The sequence below is a fragment of the Clupea harengus genome, chromosome 5, assembly GCF_900700415.2.
Source record: "Clupea harengus chromosome 5, Ch_v2.0.2, whole genome shotgun sequence".
NCBI classification, from domain to species: domain Eukaryota; kingdom Metazoa; phylum Chordata; class Actinopteri; order Clupeiformes; family Clupeidae; genus Clupea; species Clupea harengus.
The window spans coordinates 18,794,443-18,814,112 of NC_045156.1; the positions used below are offsets into that span (position 1 = coordinate 18,794,443).

The window sequence follows — 19,670 nt, forward strand, 5'->3', positions numbered from 1 at the left end:
TTGTATGCGTCAACCCACGCCTGAAATGAGCTCTCCCAAACCATGACGTACTTCCTGGATGACTTAGATAATGCCATTTTTAGCCAAACTACGGCTTGTACGGCACACGGGACCTGACAATCCAAACACTTTTCCGGATTGAAGTATCTCTTCTAGCTGTACCGACCTGTAGAGAAAATATAGGAAACTGTATTTCTGACTTTCGTGCATTTAATGCAGCATACGATAATTGAGATTTGATTGTAGCACGGCGTAGTTTTGAGTGTTTAGCATTAGCTAGCTAGCTCATTGATAGTGAACCACATTGTTAGAACGAGGTCGTCGTCGCCAGTGAGCTTTTAGCTAAATTGTTAGCCAGTAAGCTAACAAAGGAATATATATATAGTCGGGGTTTTAGGGCTGTTGCTTATAAGCAAGACGAGCCTTGTGTGGTTTAAAGTAAATCCAGGCCATACTCACGTTTTTAACGCGACTTGGGTAATACTATACTTGATTTGCCATTCTGCGCGGTTTCAGCGAACCACTCCTCGCTGCTGTTAGGATTGCTAGGAAACCGATTCTGCTTGTGATAAAAAAAAGCCTTTTGCCAAATGGAAATGGCCGAATGTTATATTCGCGTGGCGGAAGATGAGAATGAGGAGCCCATGGAAATCCCATCAGAGGAAGACAGCACCGTGTTGCTGTCGAGCGTCTCCGCACAGTTTCCAGGAGCTTGCGGCCTACGTTTCCGGAGCCCAGTGTCCCAGTGCATGCGAGGGGTCCGTTTAGTGGAAGGAATTCTTCATGCTCCCGAGAATGGATGGCAAAATCTGGTCTATGTCGTCAACTATCCTAAAGGTAGGTTCATATGTTAAGATTTGAGCCAATTATTGTTTAAGAAAACAGACCGAGTAGACCAATAATGTTGATAAAGCAGAAAATTATGCTAGCTCGCTTAGCCGCCATTGTGTTGAACACGTTCATTTCATTGATAGATAGCAGGAATGCTAGCTTAGTTTTTCTTATTGATTAATATGACTTGGTGGTTTAAGCTTTTGGCACCTGAATTGGAGCTGTACATGGTCGCGCTATTGATCCAGTCGGGTAACGTTATCGGATTGTTCGGGTTCATATTAACACGACCCCCTACTCATTTTGCATCTGGGCCCTCGTGTGGTGTTACCTCTGATGGTTAATTCGCATTCATATGTGCAGGGTCGCCTTCATTTCAATGATTTGTCCCTTTGTTGTTCTCTAACCCTGGGATGTTTGTGTTCTCCAGATAACAAAAGGAAGATGGATGAGATGGATGCTGCATTGGCCTCAAAAATGAAGAGAGGGGATCAGAAGACCTCAGACCTGATTGTGTTGGGGCTTCCATGGAAAACCTCAGAACAGGACCTGAAAGACTATTTTGCCACTTTTGGTGAAGTCATCATGGTCCAGGTAAGATGCCCAATTTGCATGTCTTATTGTCCTCTTCGTGTCTTCTCATGGTTCATATGAGGCCTCATCCTTTGTTGAATGGAAATGCTGATGCTGAATATATTTCCAGGTCAAGCGTGATGTGAAAACTGGGAACTCAAAGGGTTTTGGATTCGTGAGGTTCACAGAGTATGAAACTCAGAACAAAGTGATGTCACAGCGTCACATGATTGATGGAAGATGGTGTGACTGCAAGCTCCCCAATTCCAAGGTATTTTTTTATAAACGCTTAAAAAATTAAAATAAACAGTGTTGCTAGACTAGGTTTTCGGAGTACATCAATTACTCTTTGAGAAAACATATTGGCCTACCCAACCATTTTTTGGGTAGGCCTTTAGTCCAACGGATTATATGTTTGACCAACAGGCTGGTCCTGATGAGCCTCAGAGGTGCAGGAAAGTGTTCGTGGGCCGATGCACCGAGGACATGACTGCCGATGACCTGAGGCAGTTCTTTATGCAGTATGGCGAGGTCACTGATGTGTTCATCCCAAAACCTTTCCGTGCTTTTTCCTTTGTCACCTTTGCTGATGACCAGGTATGTTGGTAATGCTGACAGCCAGGATTACTCTGAGCTTAAGTGTGTATTTTTTTTAGTTTTTGTGTAACTTGACCTTCCGATAAATAATGCAATGATGTGTGTTGTGTTTCGCCAGGTTGCCGCAGCACTGTGTGGTGAGGACCTGATCGTCAAAGGAGTCAGCGTGCACATCTCCAATGCTGAGCCTAAGCATAACAATAGTAGGCAAATGATGGAGAGAGCAGGCCGCTTTGGCAATGGGTTTGGCCAGGGGTTTGGCAGTAGCCGCAGTATAGGCGGGGGCAGCAGCTCTAGCACCATGGGTAACTTTGGTAACTTCAACCTCAACCCGGCCATGATGGCCGCGGCCCAAGCAGCTCTACAGAGCAGCTGGGGGATGATGGGTATGCTGGCCAGCCAGCAGGGTGGTCAGTCCACTACCTCTGGTACCAGCACTAGCGGGCCGGCCAGCTCCACTCGGGGGGAAACCCAGGCATACAGTTCAGGCGGCAACAGTAACTACAGTACCAATTCAGCGAGTCTGGGGTGGGGGACCGGCTCTAACTCCACAACTAGCGGGAGTGGGTTTACCTCTGGCTTTGGCTCCAGCATGGAGTCCAAGTCTTCAGGTTGGGGTATGTAATGGGATTTGAGTTGTTAAAGTTTGTAGTGTGTGTGTGTGTGTGTGTGTGGTAAGTATTCTGAGATTTCTTTTTTCTGTCCGGTGTATTTGAGATAAACAAAAAAAACCTTTTGAAGAGGGATATTGAATGTTTTGTACATTTGGACATGTTTGTCCAGGATTTCATTTAGAGTGTTTGAAGTGGATCATTGTTAACCAGGGGGTAAAAAAACCACCTAGGGTGTCCTTTTCTTTCTTTTTATTTTTACGTTTTTCTCATTGGTTGTCATTTCAACTGGATTCTGAAATGCATGTGTTGTATAGTTACCGTTCTGAAAAATGCATGAGAAAGTTAACATCAAACCATATTCTTACATTGTCTTTTTTCCTTTATACTCTTGCATTGGAAAGAATCTAGTTGAAACTGAAAAGACTTACTTTTAAAGTTCAGATTTGTTTGCAGTCAAGTTTCTACGAAAAAAAAGCCTTCATCAAAAATCTCTTCTGCAGTTCACATCTCTCCCGCTTTCCTGGGAAGACGCCCCTGTTTGGCCGCAATGTGTGGCTGATGTCACTGTCAGTCGCCCTCTTCCCCATGTGTTAATGCTTTGCCACCACAGAACGGCTATCTCCTTCGCATGTGTCGACATGACGGTGGGTGTTCCCTTTTTATCCACTTTTTTTGTTTTTCTTTTTTTTTAAAAACAAATCAAATGGCAAGATCTGCGCAAGTGACATTGAGAACTCTTGAGTGCGATTGGGGATGATGGCTTGTTGGTGGCGAAGAATGACGCTGCGAATGAGAGAATGGAGAGAGAAAAAGAACGCGTGGAAGAGAGCGAGCGAAAAAAGACTGGTTGTGCGATGAGAGAACGCGCCACATGTGACTGCGATGGGTGGTGGCTTTGGTGCGAGTGTGAATGGAAGCTGCAGATGCTACAAGCGCCTCCTTTATGACCCCTATGATGGACATTTTGTTAACTTGTACATCTCCCAGAACTCTTCCCTTTTCCATCCCTCCTTCTTTAACCTGCTCCCCTATTGCTTTTTTCTCCTTTTAGTATACTGAAGTGCATAAATAGCACTGAGTTTAGTAGAATGTTGTGATATATATTTTGTCTTGCTTCTATAACCCATCCTGAATGCTGTATGGTGTGTGTGCTTTATTTCCTTGTACTTGACCTGTAAGTGTGAACTTGATGTGGATGACAACTTCTGAGGACTCTTGAGGGGGACTTGAGTGATGGTGTAAGTGAGACTTGTATGTGGAGTGCTGTGCGTGTCTCTTTGAATCCCTCGTAGATAATGTTGCTCAGTGTTTTATATGACATGTCAATGAAGGGAGTACTCTAATAAAAAAAATTGATTTGAAATGGGTATTTGCTCATCTGAAACTGGTTGACCCTTTTGTGTCATTGGTGAAATACCATCATAAAACTAATTGCATCCGCATATTTAGGAACCTTGGATACTGCTGACCGAGGTTTCCATCTGAGCCCAGAGTGGGAGATTGAGTTTTGTGAAGGATCAAGATGGAAGGGGTGGAGCCCCTGACTTCAGCTGGGGGTTCAGCAATATTTGTAGCGTCCCTGGATTGACTGGACTGGAAAATGGTAATGGCCTTTCTCAAGAGTCCTGAGCATAAGGCATTGCATCGATAAATTGGCCTTAGATGCTCCCAAAACTGAGAAACCAGTCTGGTAATTTAAACAGTTGAGCCTTAATATTTGTATTGCTTAGCCTTGATGTATGCTTGATACCAGTGGGTATTCTTGTATAAATTCAGATACTTAAACACATGAAACTGTGAAATCTGAGTTAAGTATGATGGAAAAAATTGAGTTGTCTGTTTTTTTTTAATGTGACGGCTTTATTTATTTAAATTATTGTGATACAGTTAAAGTATATTTAGACCAATTGGCAATGAAAATGCTGTGTCCAACCCAACATTCCTTAGTTCCCTAAGCACTTGCATAGTGGGTGCATGTTTTCCCCTTATTACAATAAAAAAAAATTACATCTGCAAAAAGACATTTGTGTTTTGTTTGAAGAGTAAACAAATGCTGCATTTTTGTAAAATAGTTAAGGCCTGCTACCCAGTGTTTAACAAACTACAAATGCCTGTACTGGCTCCCACTAACAGCCAAACTCTTGATCCTGTGTTCAGTCCTCATTCTGTTCAGGATCTCCTTCAGTGTCTTGATGCTTCCTCTTCACCGTGTTCTTTCTCCGCTTCTCTTTCTGCTCCTGGTGTGCACTGGCAAGTTCTTCGCTCTTCTGCTGGATATAAGTGGACTGTAGTGGGCAAGGAAACACTTAAATCAAATATTTGGGCAAAAGGTCAAGGCGTTTTATCCATGCATTCCATTCACACAAGCTTGGCTTACACTGGAAATGGATTAGTTAACTCCACCAAAGGCTGTAACATGCAGGCATGCATTTTAACACACATTTAAATGTTGATTACTGTTGCCTCCGTGTAGTTCCCTATGGCATTTCCATTAACTCCTTGAGATCTGATACTCGCTCATTGAGTTTCTATCAACTACTGCTATCCCTGGGTTGCGCAATCATCTCAGCAGACGCGCACTGATTTTACTGGTCAAGTAAATCCCACAACAGGCCAGCAATGCTTATCCCCCCCCCCCCTAATTAATTAAACAGTGAGAAGGAAGATTAACTGACAAGTGCAGTGCTTCGCCTTGAAACAAGTTTCACGTCATCCACATTGATTGTGTTTCTTTTGGCGTGTCTGAAAAGAGCAGAAAACGCGAATGACATCAAAGACCGTACAATCTCTATTTGTTGAGGTGAAAGAACAGTCTTCAAAACAATAAAATGTTACCTTGCAAACGCCTCCAGGTCTTTGGCAAAAGTGTCTGTAATAGAAACAGTTTAAGTTATGGTAGCTGAAGCAGAGCCTGAATTAACATGAACTAAAAAAAGGCTCATTCAAGACCTACCACACTGTCGAAATGTAGTTTCAGCTATAGCAGCTATAGCTTGTCTGCTGAACTCCCTCCCACAATCGGCAGCAATTGTTTGACATATTTGTCCCGTGGTAAAATGGATTGCCGCTTTAAGTCGCTACAACATAACAAGATGAATACATTATGGTACGATGCACTAAACGTTTCATTGTAAGTAAACACACGTCAAAGTTGTGTTAACTAATACAAAACGCCCTTACCTGAGTTTGAGCCAATGTATCATCCATATCAAAATTTTAGATTTCAAAGGCAACGTTAGACACGTTAGATTGCTGGTTTGCGTCAGATTACAAATATATTGTTACACAAGATTTTCACTGACAACATTAACTAGTGATAAATCCAATGTGTTCCCCAACCCATGTTGTTTACTCAGAGAAAATATTACACTCGATTTTTATAACAAAAATTTCGCGGTATATTGTTGCTTCTCTTTTGTCAGATTTACGGCCATACGTTCTCATGCACTATACTGACACCTATTGAACTGGAGTAGGTTAACCTAGCGACGTACATGTATTGTTGGTGAAATAATCCAGTAACAACAGCCTGATTTAATTGTAGCCTACTGTATTTATTTGTACTGTATTTAAACACTATACATAACAGTGTATTATGCCAGTCATCAGTAAAAGTAAGGACTGCTAACAGAAACTTTATTCGTTTAGATGAAAATCAAAATACATCAAAATCAAGTATTAAAAAACTTAAAACAGTAAATATGATACATTTGCTCCATGGTGTGTATGTTGTAGAAGATGTATTAGGCTTGGATACAAAATGCAATCATTTCATTATTAGACCATATGAGAATTCAGGCACTCTTTTTGTAGATCTGCGTGCAAACCTTGCCCTCACATCGCATTTCCTGTAATAAAAAGACAGAGAAAGGGCACTGTAATCACAGCCAGTGGTATACGTTCTGAGACTGTTAGACATACAGAAGTTACTCTGACATAACTTACAAGATAGAGAGCCTCTCCTTCAAACCAGTGAGTCCATCCTCTGTTTTTCTTTTCCCCCTTCTGGACACAGACCAGTTTATCATTGTCCCAGCTGACGGTTGTCTGTTGACAGAAAAAACAATAACTTTGTTATAGTTCTGTTGTGGGCCTCTATTTTTCACACATATTAACATATACAGCGTTATTTAGTTGGTAGTATATATTTATATTAAATGTAACTCTGAACCTGGCATTTTCTGTTGTCCAAGCCTTTTGTGACCTCTTCATACTCCTCACCAATCTTGAATTCGCAGGTATAGTTTCTGAAAGAAGTTAGTGTTTTGACTATAAAGGAGTCACCATCTTGTTCAATAATTTTCTGAGGCTTCAGCATGCTTGCTGCCTTGCGAGTGACAAAGTCGATACCTGCATGACAAAAAAAGAGTGATTGTGTGATTTCCTCATTAATAAACTCTCTACCATATGGCCTTATATGCCCATATTTTTTACAAAATGCATAACGCAATTTTTGCAAACTCAAGGAATAGCGATGTGAATGGATCTGTGGAGATTCATTCCGGAATCTGAGATAAGAATGCAACTGTCTGGAAAAGGAATGTGTGGAGTTCACAGCTGCAAGACACTCCTGTGCAACAATTCTGACTCAAATTTGACCAGCTTCTGAACAGTGTAATTCTGACTTCTCATATTTTACTGACTTCTGAACAGTGCTCTTCACGTTATGATAACTACAGTGGGTTCTCTCTTTGAAAATGGTGAAACTTGACATTGCCATTTGGGACTGAAAAGTTTTGAAAATGAATGAACGCTTCTTACTCACCGAGGGCAACCATGTAAGCTTCAAAGTTTTCATTACTAACAATGTCCCAAGTCCCAGCGTAGTTGGCAGGCATAATGAACCAGTTGTGCCTCAGAGAGTGTCGTTTCTTTGAAATGTTGGAACGCTTCAGACAGCCTGTGACAGAGGTGTGAATGAGTCGAATGAACCACTAGTGTGCTTAAGATCTCAATTTGACATGTGCTCCTGTATTTAGAAATATGGGGCAGGGGTGATTTCACCAGCACAAAGGCTATTTTGAAGGCCAAGTCAGAAGCACTCCCCGCCAGGAGGACTGTAACTTTTCACACACTGCATGGGGAAACAATTATTTCCTCATGGGATTTTAGGGAGGGGTGGCTAAATAATGTATTAAGCATATGTCGTGGGAAATGGATTCCAGTACCTTTGAATAGACATCCTGTGAAACGGGTATTTCAGACTTCTTATTATACTTTTCTAAGGGCATGTCAAGAGTCATTGTAGGTGATAGAATTATTTTTGAAACACTGTTCATGACTTAAGAATGTAAGAGTCATGACTTAGGAATGCCAATTGCCTTGTATTAACAATTACCTTGTATGAATCTTGTTCTTATGTAAGCAGGAACATGGATTTTCTGTGTTTCTGTGATTGAGATTATTAGGTGCTGACACCACTTAGTCTGCATATGTTTGGGTGAGCTCAGAGGTGATTAGAAAGGTCGAACTGTGCTTGTTTGACCCTGTGTAAAACTGACATCCTTGCATTAAAGATAGCGCAGTTGAGACAAAAAATAATAATAATAGCGCAGACACAAAAATACTTTTTGTCGTGTGTGGCTATTGCATGGCTATTCTTACTGATATTAGAAACATTCATGGCGTCATAATTAGATAAATCTCAAGTATATAAAGATAAACCCTGTGCGGTGTAAGTGAAATTGCTTCACTTTTATCCTTATGCTGTGAGTGAGCCCAATTGCAATTGTTACTGAATAAATATACTTATGTACAACTCCGGAGTCCTGAGATAACTTGAGTGAATTTTCAGCTAACAGTAGGCTGAGGTTTTTATTCTTCTGAAAGTTGTAATGACATCTGCTTTGTATTTGTTTTCATTATTAAACATAGTCACCTCTTCCACAGATTATTCAGCTCATTGTATGTTGTTCTCTAGAGGTGGTATGATGGGTGGAGGCTCACAGATTGCTTAGTGGCCCATAGGGCACAGATACCTCTTGTACAAGACACACACAAAGACAAACAACATCCTGTAATCTTGTAGAGCAGGGGTCTCAAACTCAAATGACCTGGGAGCCGATGAGCGTCCAGTCTGGTCAGTAGGGGGAAAGGCAAGTGCACATTTACAGTTACAGGCAAGCTGTTGTCATGACACCAAAAACGAACTTTTTTTGATCTGTTGGCTAGCTTGCCTGTCACAATACTATAATTATGACTTTTCAGTGTGACAAATTTACCATGTGTGATCAGTAGTACAATGGTTAGAAGTTGACCTGGATTCAATTCCTGGGCAATGCAAGATGCTCTTTGGATAAAGATCTGGGCCACATCTGGGCCTCATCTGGGCCATATCTGAAACATCTGGGCCATATCTGAAACATCTGGGCCTCATCTGGGCCATATCTGAAACATCTGGGCCGCATCTGGGCCATATCTGGGCTATATGTGAGCCACATCTGGGCCGCATCTGGGTAGTCAGCCTATCATCTTGCTGAGGAAAGATTTGTTGTTCAGGAAACTGTTCCTAGTTTCTTTAACAAAATAAAATAAAAAAGACAAAACAAAAGTTAGATCCGAATAGTAGTAACTGTGTATTGCCCATCTACTAATTCTGTTTGGCTGGCATATTTGATAAATAACCAATGAATGGGGGCCTCTTAAGCACCTTATGTCGGATTGAGATGTTTTTTTTTTTCTTTTTTAAGGCAGTGTACAGTATTTTCCCCACTAAGACAATTATGTGTATTACAATGACAATTTAAATTAAATTAAATTATATGTATTGTTATATGTTTAGTCTGGGTTATTATTTTACTACCCAGATCTGTTTACATGAATGACAAAAGTCTGTTTCAGCCTGTCAGAGTTCTATGGCTAATCATAGCTCATTGAGAGAATATTGCTTGTTTGTCAAGATATCTATTTGATGATCTCAGAATAAAAGAATGTGCATCATATCCAGTGTTTATGGGAATCTTTTACTCTGACTTTATTAAATGTAGTTGGATATGAATACATTCCACTTGACAATCCACAATAAGAACATATTTTTTGTGGTGTTGCATTTTATGTGGCCCCCGAAAACCCAGTGTTTTTCCCATTTGGCCCTCTTGGTACTGAAGGTGAATAGACCTGGAATAAAATGATGCACTTCTCTGAACAGCCACTAGAGGAGACCGTTCCTCCTGTTCCACGCCACCATAATAGCCACAGCTCTCCTGTTGCCTGTACTTCGCCAGGCTTAGAGACACATTTATAGTACAACTCAAGGTGAGTCATCTCAACATCACCTTTAAGTGAAACTAAAGGAAACTAAAGTTGGTGTTCATCAGTGTTTTCATTTAGTGTTTGTGATGCAAACTTCTGTTGAGGTATGTAAAAATATCCATAAGAAACCGCTCATGTTAAATATAAAACACACGTTAATTTCTAAAAATTGTACCATTTCAAATAATAACAGTAATTGGATGTTTTGTTATGTATTCTCCACATAATGTCCATTGCAATTCAGCGCTGACTGAGTCTCTCTGTGTCGAGCTACCTGCAAACCGCCCAGGCCAATGTTTCATCACTTCTTGGCACACGTAGCGTTTCTCTCCAGCAGATGGTTGCCGAGAGATCAGAGACTCCGATTGTAAGCACCAATGAGATATGGTGATATCAATGACTGCCTCCTCTTTGTAGATAATACACTGACTGACTGTTTATCCTAGTGAACTGTGTTTAGTTTGTTGTATAGCTCATAATTTCTCTTGCAGTCAGGTAATTCTGGTTACATTTGTGGTGGTTGTCCTTACCCCACAACTCTATGTTTTGACAAGGCAAGTACAAATACTTATTGCAGTATATATTAAATACAAATGTACTGCATTATTGTTTTGTATAGCTTCCTATCAGTAATCTGCAATTATGATCCTCCCAGGCCTAGATCATCTCGATTTTGCCATCAGCCTCTCCTTAATAACCTCATAGTCTTCATCATCTTATCATTCATGGCTACAGGTGAACTTCAATGAATACAACCTTTAGCCATTTGACATTTAGTAAACATAAAATGGTAAACTTCCATTAACAGCATGATTTTATGCAGTTTGAGATGAATATCTTGCTAATAAATGGCGACCTATTTGTTTCAGGCTTTGCAGTAGCGCTCACACTCATAGACCCAGTGCCACAGAGTTTCAGCGTAGCCTTCCATCTGTTTGGGGTCATTTCATTTGCTCAAGGCCTGTGCACCGCCCTTCTGACTCTACTAGCAGCTGACTGTGTGCGTAGCTCCTTCAATTTCAAAACTCATATCTTGTTACTGCTCTAAGCGGTAGAATGTCTGTACTGGGGTCTGTTTAATCAAACTGTCGTTAATTGGTGTAAAACCATGTGACGGAGGCGGTTGTGTTCACATTGGACAGTCTAGTTTTAGACTGGTGTCACATGTCAATGAACACAACTGCCATCTCTATTTAGCAGAAACATTGCAGTCACGTTCTACAGGCTTGTCTTATTGATTTTGGTGACCATGATCCTTATTTGTGTGCCCATTTTCTTCTTGTAGGCATGGACAACGACAGAGCTCTACTACCTTTCCCTTGTTCTATCTTGGGCATGTATTCTCTCCACAGGTAAATGTGTACTTTTCTTCTGATGATATTAGATGGACCTGAAGAGAATATTAATTTAGGCTTTTATCAGCTGCTTCATATGTAGATCTGGGTCAGCTTTTTAGACTGTGTAACCACTCTTAATTAAAACACACACTGAGACAAATGCAAGGCTGGGACTTGTACAGTTATGCACACAACGATTGGAACTAATTTTGGTTTTGGCTCTTCTCTCCTCCCAGCCTTTTTCATGGCCAGAGGAGGGCTTTGGGTGATCAGCAAAATGTGGCCAAACTGGGTCAAAGAAAAGAGCTTCTGGAACAATGTTTGAGCCAAAGGCCTATTCACGTCCAAGTGAAGCCTCTTAATTATTTATGCTGTTTCCATGCCAGCGTGAGACCAGCACTCAGATAGGGAACAAAGATCCTATTACAGTCAAGCACTCTGAACACAGAGCACAGGGAAACAAGTCCTTTTTTTCCTCTTGGGCACTCATTCAGAGTTTGTGGTGCAACTTTGAATCACTGACAAGGTACAGATGATCACCTAATCAGTCGTACCTGATGTTCACTTGTTTATCCTTTTCCATTCATCACCATCAATTGACAGAAAATCAGTTCATTTCCATTGTTTATAGCTAACAAGCCCATCAAATGTTCTGAATTGAATTAAAATTGTATTCAATTGAATCAAATGTTTTGAGTATTTTTATGAGACTGGGTGACAATACTAAGCACAGTTTTATTTTAATCAATATTAACTATTCCCCTTGTGCTAGCCAATCTTCTTATCCAGTGAGGACAGCTGACAGTTCACAATGTGTAACATCTATAGTTCAGCCTGATCAGTCCCATGGCATTGTTATGCCCTGCTCAGACATCATGGGCATGTAGCTTTGTGTTGGACTCTGAGCTTTTATGTGCGCTTGATCCTCTCTGAAGCAGCAGTGGAGAGCAGGAGATATGGCACACAGCACGCCAACCCAACAATACTATTCTGTCAATTCAGCTCTTACCTAAACATGTCTGTTTGCACTTATTTCCCCCACTTAAGTCTGCCATCTAGCAGGTTGTAAAATATAGCATTTTGGTCCAAGGAAAGTGTAGGTGCAATATATGATGACCATTCAGCAGCACCATTTCATTTTTTTTTTTTTAAATGAATTTGATACGTACAGTCATTCATGTATAAGCCTTTTATCATAAGTTTTACTATAGGTGTATTCCTATTCTTCAAAAATGTATTCAGTTGTTCAATATTTGCTTTTGTGTTTCATGTCTTTACAAAAATAAACAAATTACTTATTTGAAAATGACTGTTAATGCTATATTGTAAGCTCTGATCACAACCAATAAAAGAGAATATCAAAATGTAATTGATTATTAACAAATAACCAATCGGTATTCCAATAAAATAAGATATTCCAAGTGTGAAATAAAGCATTAGGCAAAACATGCACCCTAAGAAATCTTGAATATTGTTAGGTTTCATAAGGCACTTTTCTGGAGGTATTGCTGTTGAAGAATCTAATCAGAATTTGCACCATTATGTTCCCTTCCCTCTTATAACAACAGCTGTGAGTAACCGGAATAACAGCATTCATATTCAATTACAGTAACTTTTCCTCTAGTACAAATAGGAACAAATTCACAGTATTTCACATGACTGTAACTGAGAAATGAGTGGAATTATAACCATGAAATACTTTGAGTAGCTACATCAATAATGAAGGCCTTTGTTCAACTAACCATTACTTCATATTTTGCTTCAATCAGTGTTCCTCTAAACATCTAGGATGGTTCTGAAATCATGATAGAATTGCATATAATGCTCTGTGTATACATGATGTCTGGACATCATCTCGATTTCCAACATTTCATTTGACATACATAGAAGTGATCGCTTTTTCGGATCATGACAGGCATTTTGGTCCTTCTTCAAAAGGCAGAACAAAGATGATATTGAGAACAAAAATAAAAAAAAAAACACTTTGCAGTCCTGACCTGATCAGTCCTGATTATGTATAACTGATGTTTCTAAAGGGTTCTTGAGATTTGGCACATTTGTACAGATATGCATTAAAACCACACATATACATGTCTGTGTCCAGCATGAGTACATTACTCAATTGTTTCCAAGAGTACATATGAATGAACCTATGTTTTTAAAAACATAAAAAAAAAAAAAAAAAAGATAATTCCCAGTACACCCCCCCCCCCCCCCAACATTCCCTTCCTGAGTCTAAAATGTGAACAATATATACGCTGACCAGACACACTTAGCATTTAGATGTGACAGCAAGGCATTCATTCAATTAAGTGTAGTTGGAATTATTCAACTGTAGCTACTGAATAGTAAAGCTGAGGAGTAGATGGGTGTGGTGCAGCTGAAGTATGTTTAAAATGGGAATAAACACTCACTACTTCAGTCCTACTCAGTTACATATTCACCTTAGTGCAAACAATAAAACATTATCAAGAGTTATCAATCAATTGAAAGCAAACATAACTCACTCAGAATACAAAACCATTACATTCTCAATACAGCATTTGACACATGGTAGGAGAATTGTTGTCACTGGCCCAACAGTGCGTCGTAGTCTATATACCATACAAGCCTTCCGTTTACTGGCTGGATCTTCGTAATGGGCCACCTGTCTGGGGTGTCCTTGATTCGGCTGAGCTGGGTCACGAGTTCGTGTTTGCCCTTCCCCATGATGAGCACGCTTACCCTCCGTGCGCGGTTGATTGCCCCGAACGTCAGGCTCATTCGCTGGTGAGGTTTGAGCGGGCTCTCGGTGAGCGCCACCAGCCTCTCCCCGCTGCTGCCCAGCCTGTTCCCCGGGAAGAGCGAGGCCGTGTGCCCGTCGAAACCCACACCCAGGAGGACGTAGCTGAAGCTGGAGCTGTTGACGAGCCGGGCGATGTCTTGCTCGTAGACGAGCGCGCCGCCGTCCTCCTCCACACACAGCCGCTGGTTGAGTTGCACGGGCATCGGGTGGATGTTGAAGTAGGGCAGGTGCACGTGCTGCAGCAGATGGTCGTGGATTGTGCGGAAGTTGGACTCGGCCTCGTTGGGTGGCACGCAGCGCTCGTCGGCCATCCACACGTGCGTGTTCCACCAGGGGAAGGCGTAGTGGTGCTGCGTCAGCTGCTTGAAGAGCGCCAGTGGGCTGGAGCCGCCTGACAGCGCCAGGTGGAAGGGCGTGCCCTCCTGCACCGACTCCTCGGCCGCCTCCTGGAGGTCGTGAGCCAGCCGCTCCACCAGCTCCTTGGACCAGGCCGACACCATGTCGGCACTGCGGTACTTGCCCTGCATCACCTGAAAGCTCTCTGTCTTCTCCTGGGGGATCATGTTCACCAGGGCCTCGCTGCAGAACCTCACCTCACGTCCCTGCAGCTGGAAGTCCAGGAGGTTGCCGTTGGCAGCGCCGCCGGGGTAAGGCCGGGGGAACGTGTGCTTCAGGCTGTTCAGCAGAGGTGTCCAGAATTTCCACGAGGCCAGGAGGCTTTCGGCACTAACAAAGTGGTCCCTCCGCCCACGGAAAACTTGCGAGATCAACTCTGTATAAGCCTCTTGTTGGACTACTGGTGTCTGAATGTAGTAGTCTGACAGGGGGATCCCGAACAAGAGAGTGTCATCATTCTCAATGACTTCCTTCCAACCATTATTCACCAGGGCTGGCTTGAAAAGATTCTTACTCACAAGTATTGCTGGGTACTGAAGTTGCCCTTGGCCGATGTAAAACACTATCTGCTTTGGCCTACATGTAATACTGGTCTGGTCCTGCGCACAGAACACATTGTTCTTAAAAGTGATGCGGGCGTACCCAACCCTCTCGTCTAGGAGTTTACCCGAGACCAGGAATATGGGCACCCCGTCAAACTGTGGCATGGTAGTGTGGACTGCAATACCTGAACACAGAATAAAAAGCTTTTTCAATTAAAAACAATGGTCAACGGTTTCATCCAGTGCATACCAGTCAAGTATCAGATTAGTCATGTTTTTCATTACTGTCTCTCAATATAAATGTATAGAATAATATATACATGTACAAATTAAATATACAATCAATTCAACTATGACACATCTACAGTTACACACAACATTTTGGTAATTGATCAGCCAACCTACCTGCATATGTCGGAGAAAGGCTGAAGTGATCTTTGGTCTTGTTGAGTTCAAGCTGGACTTCAGAATTGTATGTCTGGTACTGTCCAAGCACAGCACTGGGCATGTCGAGCTGATGGAGAGCGCTGAAGACTTTGAGCTTGTTCCGATTGATTTCTTTACAATCTGTCAGGTTTTTGGGGACGCTCATGGTCAAAAGGGTCATGACTTCAGTCAAGTGATTTTGGATCACATCCCTGATGACTCCATACTGGTCATAAAAGGAGATACGCCCTGCAGTGAAATGAAAGACAGAAAGCATACTGCTTGACATGAATTGACAGCTGAAGTGCTTTGGCATTTGACTGGTTTCCATCTTTAGGTTTAAGTACAATTAGTAAGGTAAAATGCATTGTTACGGTCACACTCAATACCTTTGGCATCTAGAGTTTCCTTGAGCACGATCTCCATTCTGTCAATATGGTGTTTATTCCATATTGATTTTAGGAGTTTCCTGTTCCCCTTTCTAAATGGTAATATCTGGGAAACAACCTTTTGGGAGATAGAATGATAAATTAACTGCCATTAGAAAACTGATCTGTGCGTTAGCTGTTATTTAAATGACAGATTTCTTGGGTAATTTCATTTAGTACTGAGCACTAGGATACAAAATTGTAGTATTTCCTGAAGTATTTCTAAACAGAGCAAAGCAAGGCGTACAAATCTGTCCCGTGAAGCAAAATGCAACTACTTGCACAATACACTGGCCACTTACTAACAGGCTAATTGAGCAACTCCGCATATTTCTTGGCACCACTATCTTATTTCTGGGAGTTTTGATAGCGGCCTAAGGATAAAGCTGTTCCAGGTATTGCAACACCAACAACTGTGTAGGGAAATATTAAAGTCATCCATTGTAACAAGACTGTTAGTTTCACTTAAAAAGATCTTAACCATAATATTTTATGAGGTGTTAGATTGGATCTGTAGAGAATTTTTTTTAAAAAGGTTCACAAATAATCATAACATGTTGTTCCTTTTTCATGTCATGCCATGTACACAGGGGTCTTCTCGACACTTATCCTGGAGTTTCTGTTACACTACAAAGCACTACAAAACTCTCATTGCTTTGGATAAACTGCTCATATTTGCATTGAGTACCTGCTTCCCGAGGTAGTGGTCGATTCTGAACATCTCGTCTTCTTTGAGAGAGCTGGCCAGCTGTGTGGCAAGCTCCTGTGCGCTGTTGGAGTCGTGGCCGAAGGGTTTCTCAAGCACCACCCTGAGCCAGGCAGTCCCCGGTGGCCGGCAGCTTCGGTTCACGCGCTGGGCGATGTCGGCGTAGGCAAAGGCCGGCACGGAAAGGTAGAAGAGTCGTCCGGCCTCCACCATGCCCTCCTGCTTGAGCTGAGTCTCGATGTGCTGGCCCAGGGCCTGATAGTCCTCCTCCGTCTTCAGCTGCCTGTACTGGGCTAGCCGCAGGAATTGCTCCCTCACCAGGGCGCAGCGCTCATCGGACACATCCACGGGGCAGTCCTGGCTCTTGAGGATTTCGAAGAGAAGAGGGGTGCCCCTGCCGTCTGGAGACAGCCCACCTCCGTAGAAGGAGAAGCTGTAGCCCTTGCCCACCTGGCTAGCGTACAGGTTGAAGAAGCCCTGCCAAAGGTACTTCTTGGCAAGGTCACCTGTGCTACCTACTACCACCACTGACACGTGGCCCCTGCGTGAAGGGCCCTTCTGCTCTCCATCTTGGTTCTGGCCACTCTGATCACAGGTGGCTGCACAGGTCAGCAGAAGCAGCAGTCCCCACGTTGCCTTCCGCATGGTCCAGCCCCAATCACACCAGTCTCCTACACAAAAAAAAAACTGACAAAAAGACAGGAAGTTTTAAGGACTACAACGGGATTAAATATCTAGCCAAACATGTTGGATTACACATCCTGAATTCACATCTGTGCAAAATTACAACTGGTACTATTTGTGTACATCTGTACATCTTAAAAACATCACTGACATTAGGCCACTACTGTTATCTTATTCTGTACTGTCCATCAGTCTTGATCGGTTAATAGAGTAATCCATTTCTCCCAAAAAAAAGTTAAACTTGTTTAAGCACATATTGAAAAAACAGCTATTATAATTTGTCCCCTACCCTTTTACTTTTCAAGTCCTCTGAACATAAATCAATCTCGGCCCACATAGCCTTCTTGCCATTAATGTACTGCCGATAATATCATTAGTCTCACTCCGACAAAGCGATCCTTGTTTTTTAGAGCAATCCAGATCAAACAGGAAGAGGCATATCTAATGCCTAGCATTCTCAGTATGGCAAAGCAGTGATAGTTAGTGCAATAACAAAGCAGAACCTTCTGGGGAAGTGAGGTTACCAGACAGGTTAAAGGGTATGGACATTACTGGAAAACTTCTATTCTGTTTCATAACATCATATACAATCATTTCATTTCAGAACATTGACAAGATATCCATAAAACAGATTTCCAGTATATTCTCCCTGACCAGATAAAGCAAACATTACAATGTGTACATTGCTTATTACCGTCAGGTGTTACACAACATATTACGAGATGTAGTGACCAGCAGGTCATCGCTGCTATCTTCAAAGATAAACACGGTGTTTGATAAACTGAAAAATTCAGCAACTGATACATTTCTTTTCCTAGACGTGTTGCAAGGGTGGAAAGTAGGTGTATTAGATTTTAAGTCAAGTCCCGACTTTTGTTATACTGACAAACAGCTTAATCAGCAAACTTGTACATCTTGGGAGGTCTGCAAATTCCTCAACGCAATCCTTATTGTCTTTGTTTCATTAACTATATCATAAATATCTCACTGGACACATGCTGACATCAAAACCATGACGACTATCAAATCACTGGAGAACATAATTTGCCAAAATTGCTATTCAATACATCTAAACCACATAATGTTCCTGTAACAACCTGTGACCTCTTAACCGTAGGGGGGCACTCCTTTGTCCGACCTCACAAGCGGGAATAAATAAAAGAGTGTAGGCTACTGAGTGCATTGTAGTGGACATGCACGAGAATGGAGTTCACCCCGCGTGCCAAACCAGAGTATTGCGCGTTAGTGGACCTATCTCTTTTTCAAATCAAGATGACATTATTTACATTGCCTGAATGATGATGATTTAATGCACAGAACTGTTACATAATATTCATATAAACCATCAACAATATGAACCATAAAACCATCACCGTGAGAAAGCAATGCAAAGACATTTGGTAACACATTACAAACAAAACATAGCTTAATCAGAGTTGTCAACCTTGGATGGCGATTTCTGGTAATGCTGTTCAGTTAACCCACGAAGCACAGTACAGTTGGTTATTCCATTCCGCATATCGTGCAACTCTCGTATACATCAGGCTATTTCTCCTGACAAAAAAATGACTGAGCAATCGCAATCAGACACGACTGGGCAGTTTGTGAAAGCATTCATGAACAAGGAATGTCAGAGTAAATCGGTTTAGAGCACGATAACCAGTGGTCTAACGCGGGTCATCACAGGGAACGTTCATAGCTAACTCATTCACCTGCCTACACGCACGCTGAATGATGTCGGGCGTGCTATGTTGTTGATACAGCAGAATAACCCAGTAACGGAACAAATGCAGTCTGTCATTGGTAACCCTTCTCTTTTGCACGCCACGCTTCAGAGTCAGCCCATTAAAACTGAAACTAAACAACCCCCCCCCCCAAAATGTGTAGACAACTTATGTCCTACCTGTGTTGGTCTGTCAGTGCACAAAAGTGGACTGAAGTCGGCAGTCAACTCTCAGCTATGGGGCTTCCTACAATTATACCACGTGACCAGTATATCCGGATCAGAAAACTATCGGCTATAAGGAAGCAGGTGTCTTGCCGATACTCCCTGACCTATTCCGACTTGCATGCGCCTGTCTTAACCATTTAGACAAAAACAACATATAGGTCGTTTTAAAGGTAGCATAGACTAAAGTATGCAATTTTGCCTGAATTTCAGCCTTCTGAAATGTTACAGCAGCCAAGATTTTAGATAGGCTCCGCCTATTAAACATCTTTGGCAATGACCCTGACTGAAGTGTTTCCCTATATCCATCTGCATATGTGTGTGTGTGTGTGTGTGTTTTGGGGGGATTAACTCAGAATAAGTGGTAAACCTCCTAAAAGAAAAGCCCTGTGAGTTTGTTTTGCTGGGAGAATGAAGCCATAGGAGTCTTCTATTAGGAAGTTTACCACGACTAAAGGCATGATGTAGTGTTTGACAAAATAGTAACTTGACACAATGTAGACCTGATGATGTAGCTTCAAGAGTCAAAAGATTATAGGCTAAACTATTAGG

At 41.9% G+C, this 19,670-nt stretch overlaps 5 protein-coding genes across 11 annotated transcripts; 2 read left to right on the forward strand and 3 right to left on the reverse strand.

Moving 5' to 3' along the window:
* The first annotated feature begins 496 nt into the window (after positions 1–496).
* On the forward strand, positions 497–4,634 carry tardbpb (TAR DNA binding protein b). 5 transcript variants are annotated; one of them, XR_006152428.1, is made up of 7 exons: positions 497–837; positions 1,262–1,425; positions 1,535–1,675; positions 1,795–2,001; positions 2,120–2,204; positions 3,116–3,259; positions 4,065–4,634. XR_006152428.1 is itself a non-coding variant. In XM_012829378.3 (6 exons), the coding sequence occupies exons 1-6, from the start codon at positions 591–593 to the stop codon at positions 3,172–3,174; spliced, it is 903 nt and encodes a 300-aa protein (XP_012684832.1). In that variant the 5' UTR covers positions 497–590; the 3' UTR covers positions 3,175–4,634. The 5 variants fall into 5 exon arrangements, 3 of the variants coding, with proteins under 3 accessions (XP_012684832.1, XP_012684830.1, XP_012684831.1); XR_004163723.2 differs by having other exon boundaries at positions 2,120–3,853; XM_012829378.3 differs by having other exon boundaries at positions 3,116–4,634.
* On the reverse strand, positions 4,455–6,060 carry cenps (centromere protein S). Its single transcript, XM_012829379.3, has 5 exons — positions 5,796–6,060; positions 5,569–5,692; positions 5,451–5,484; positions 5,291–5,357; positions 4,455–4,900 (listed from the first exon to the last, which is right to left on the reverse strand). Exons 1-5 carry the CDS (start codon positions 5,820–5,822, stop codon positions 4,769–4,771), a joined length of 384 nt encoding a protein of 127 aa, XP_012684833.1. The 5' UTR covers positions 5,823–6,060; the 3' UTR covers positions 4,455–4,768.
* An 88-nt stretch (positions 6,061–6,148) lies between these two features.
* Positions 6,149–7,560, reverse strand: rbp7b (retinol binding protein 7b, cellular). Its single transcript, XM_012829355.2, has 4 exons — positions 7,381–7,560; positions 6,787–6,965; positions 6,561–6,662; positions 6,149–6,463 (listed from the first exon to the last, which is right to left on the reverse strand). Exons 1-4 carry the CDS (start codon positions 7,451–7,453, stop codon positions 6,410–6,412), a joined length of 408 nt encoding a protein of 135 aa, XP_012684809.1. The 5' UTR covers positions 7,454–7,560; the 3' UTR covers positions 6,149–6,409.
* Positions 7,561–8,421: 861 nt separating this feature from the next.
* Positions 8,422–12,503, forward strand: LOC122132917. Its single transcript, XM_042707843.1, has 6 exons — positions 8,422–10,233; positions 10,358–10,420; positions 10,522–10,601; positions 10,736–10,866; positions 11,152–11,218; positions 11,440–12,503. The coding sequence occupies exons 1-6, from the start codon at positions 10,160–10,162 to the stop codon at positions 11,526–11,528; spliced, it is 504 nt and encodes a 167-aa protein (XP_042563777.1). The 5' UTR covers positions 8,422–10,159; the 3' UTR covers positions 11,529–12,503.
* A 916-nt stretch (positions 12,504–13,419) lies between these two features.
* On the reverse strand, positions 13,420–19,171 carry h6pd (hexose-6-phosphate dehydrogenase (glucose 1-dehydrogenase)). Of its 3 annotated transcripts, none has more exons than XM_042707842.1 (5): positions 19,074–19,171; positions 16,469–17,172; positions 15,742–15,859; positions 15,332–15,601; positions 13,420–15,111 (listed from the first exon to the last, which is right to left on the reverse strand). In XM_042707842.1, the coding sequence occupies exons 2-5, from the start codon at positions 17,129–17,131 to the stop codon at positions 13,772–13,774; spliced, it is 2,391 nt and encodes a 796-aa protein (XP_042563776.1). In that variant the 5' UTR covers positions 17,132–17,172; positions 19,074–19,171; the 3' UTR covers positions 13,420–13,771. The 3 variants fall into 3 exon arrangements, with proteins under 3 accessions (XP_042563776.1, XP_031423846.1, XP_031423847.1); XM_031567986.2 differs by lacking the exon at positions 19,074–19,171 and adding an exon at positions 18,615–18,881 and having other exon boundaries at positions 16,469–17,173; XM_031567987.2 differs by lacking the exon at positions 19,074–19,171 and adding an exon at positions 17,460–17,670 and having other exon boundaries at positions 16,469–17,173.
* Positions 19,172–19,670: the final 499 nt, after the last annotated feature.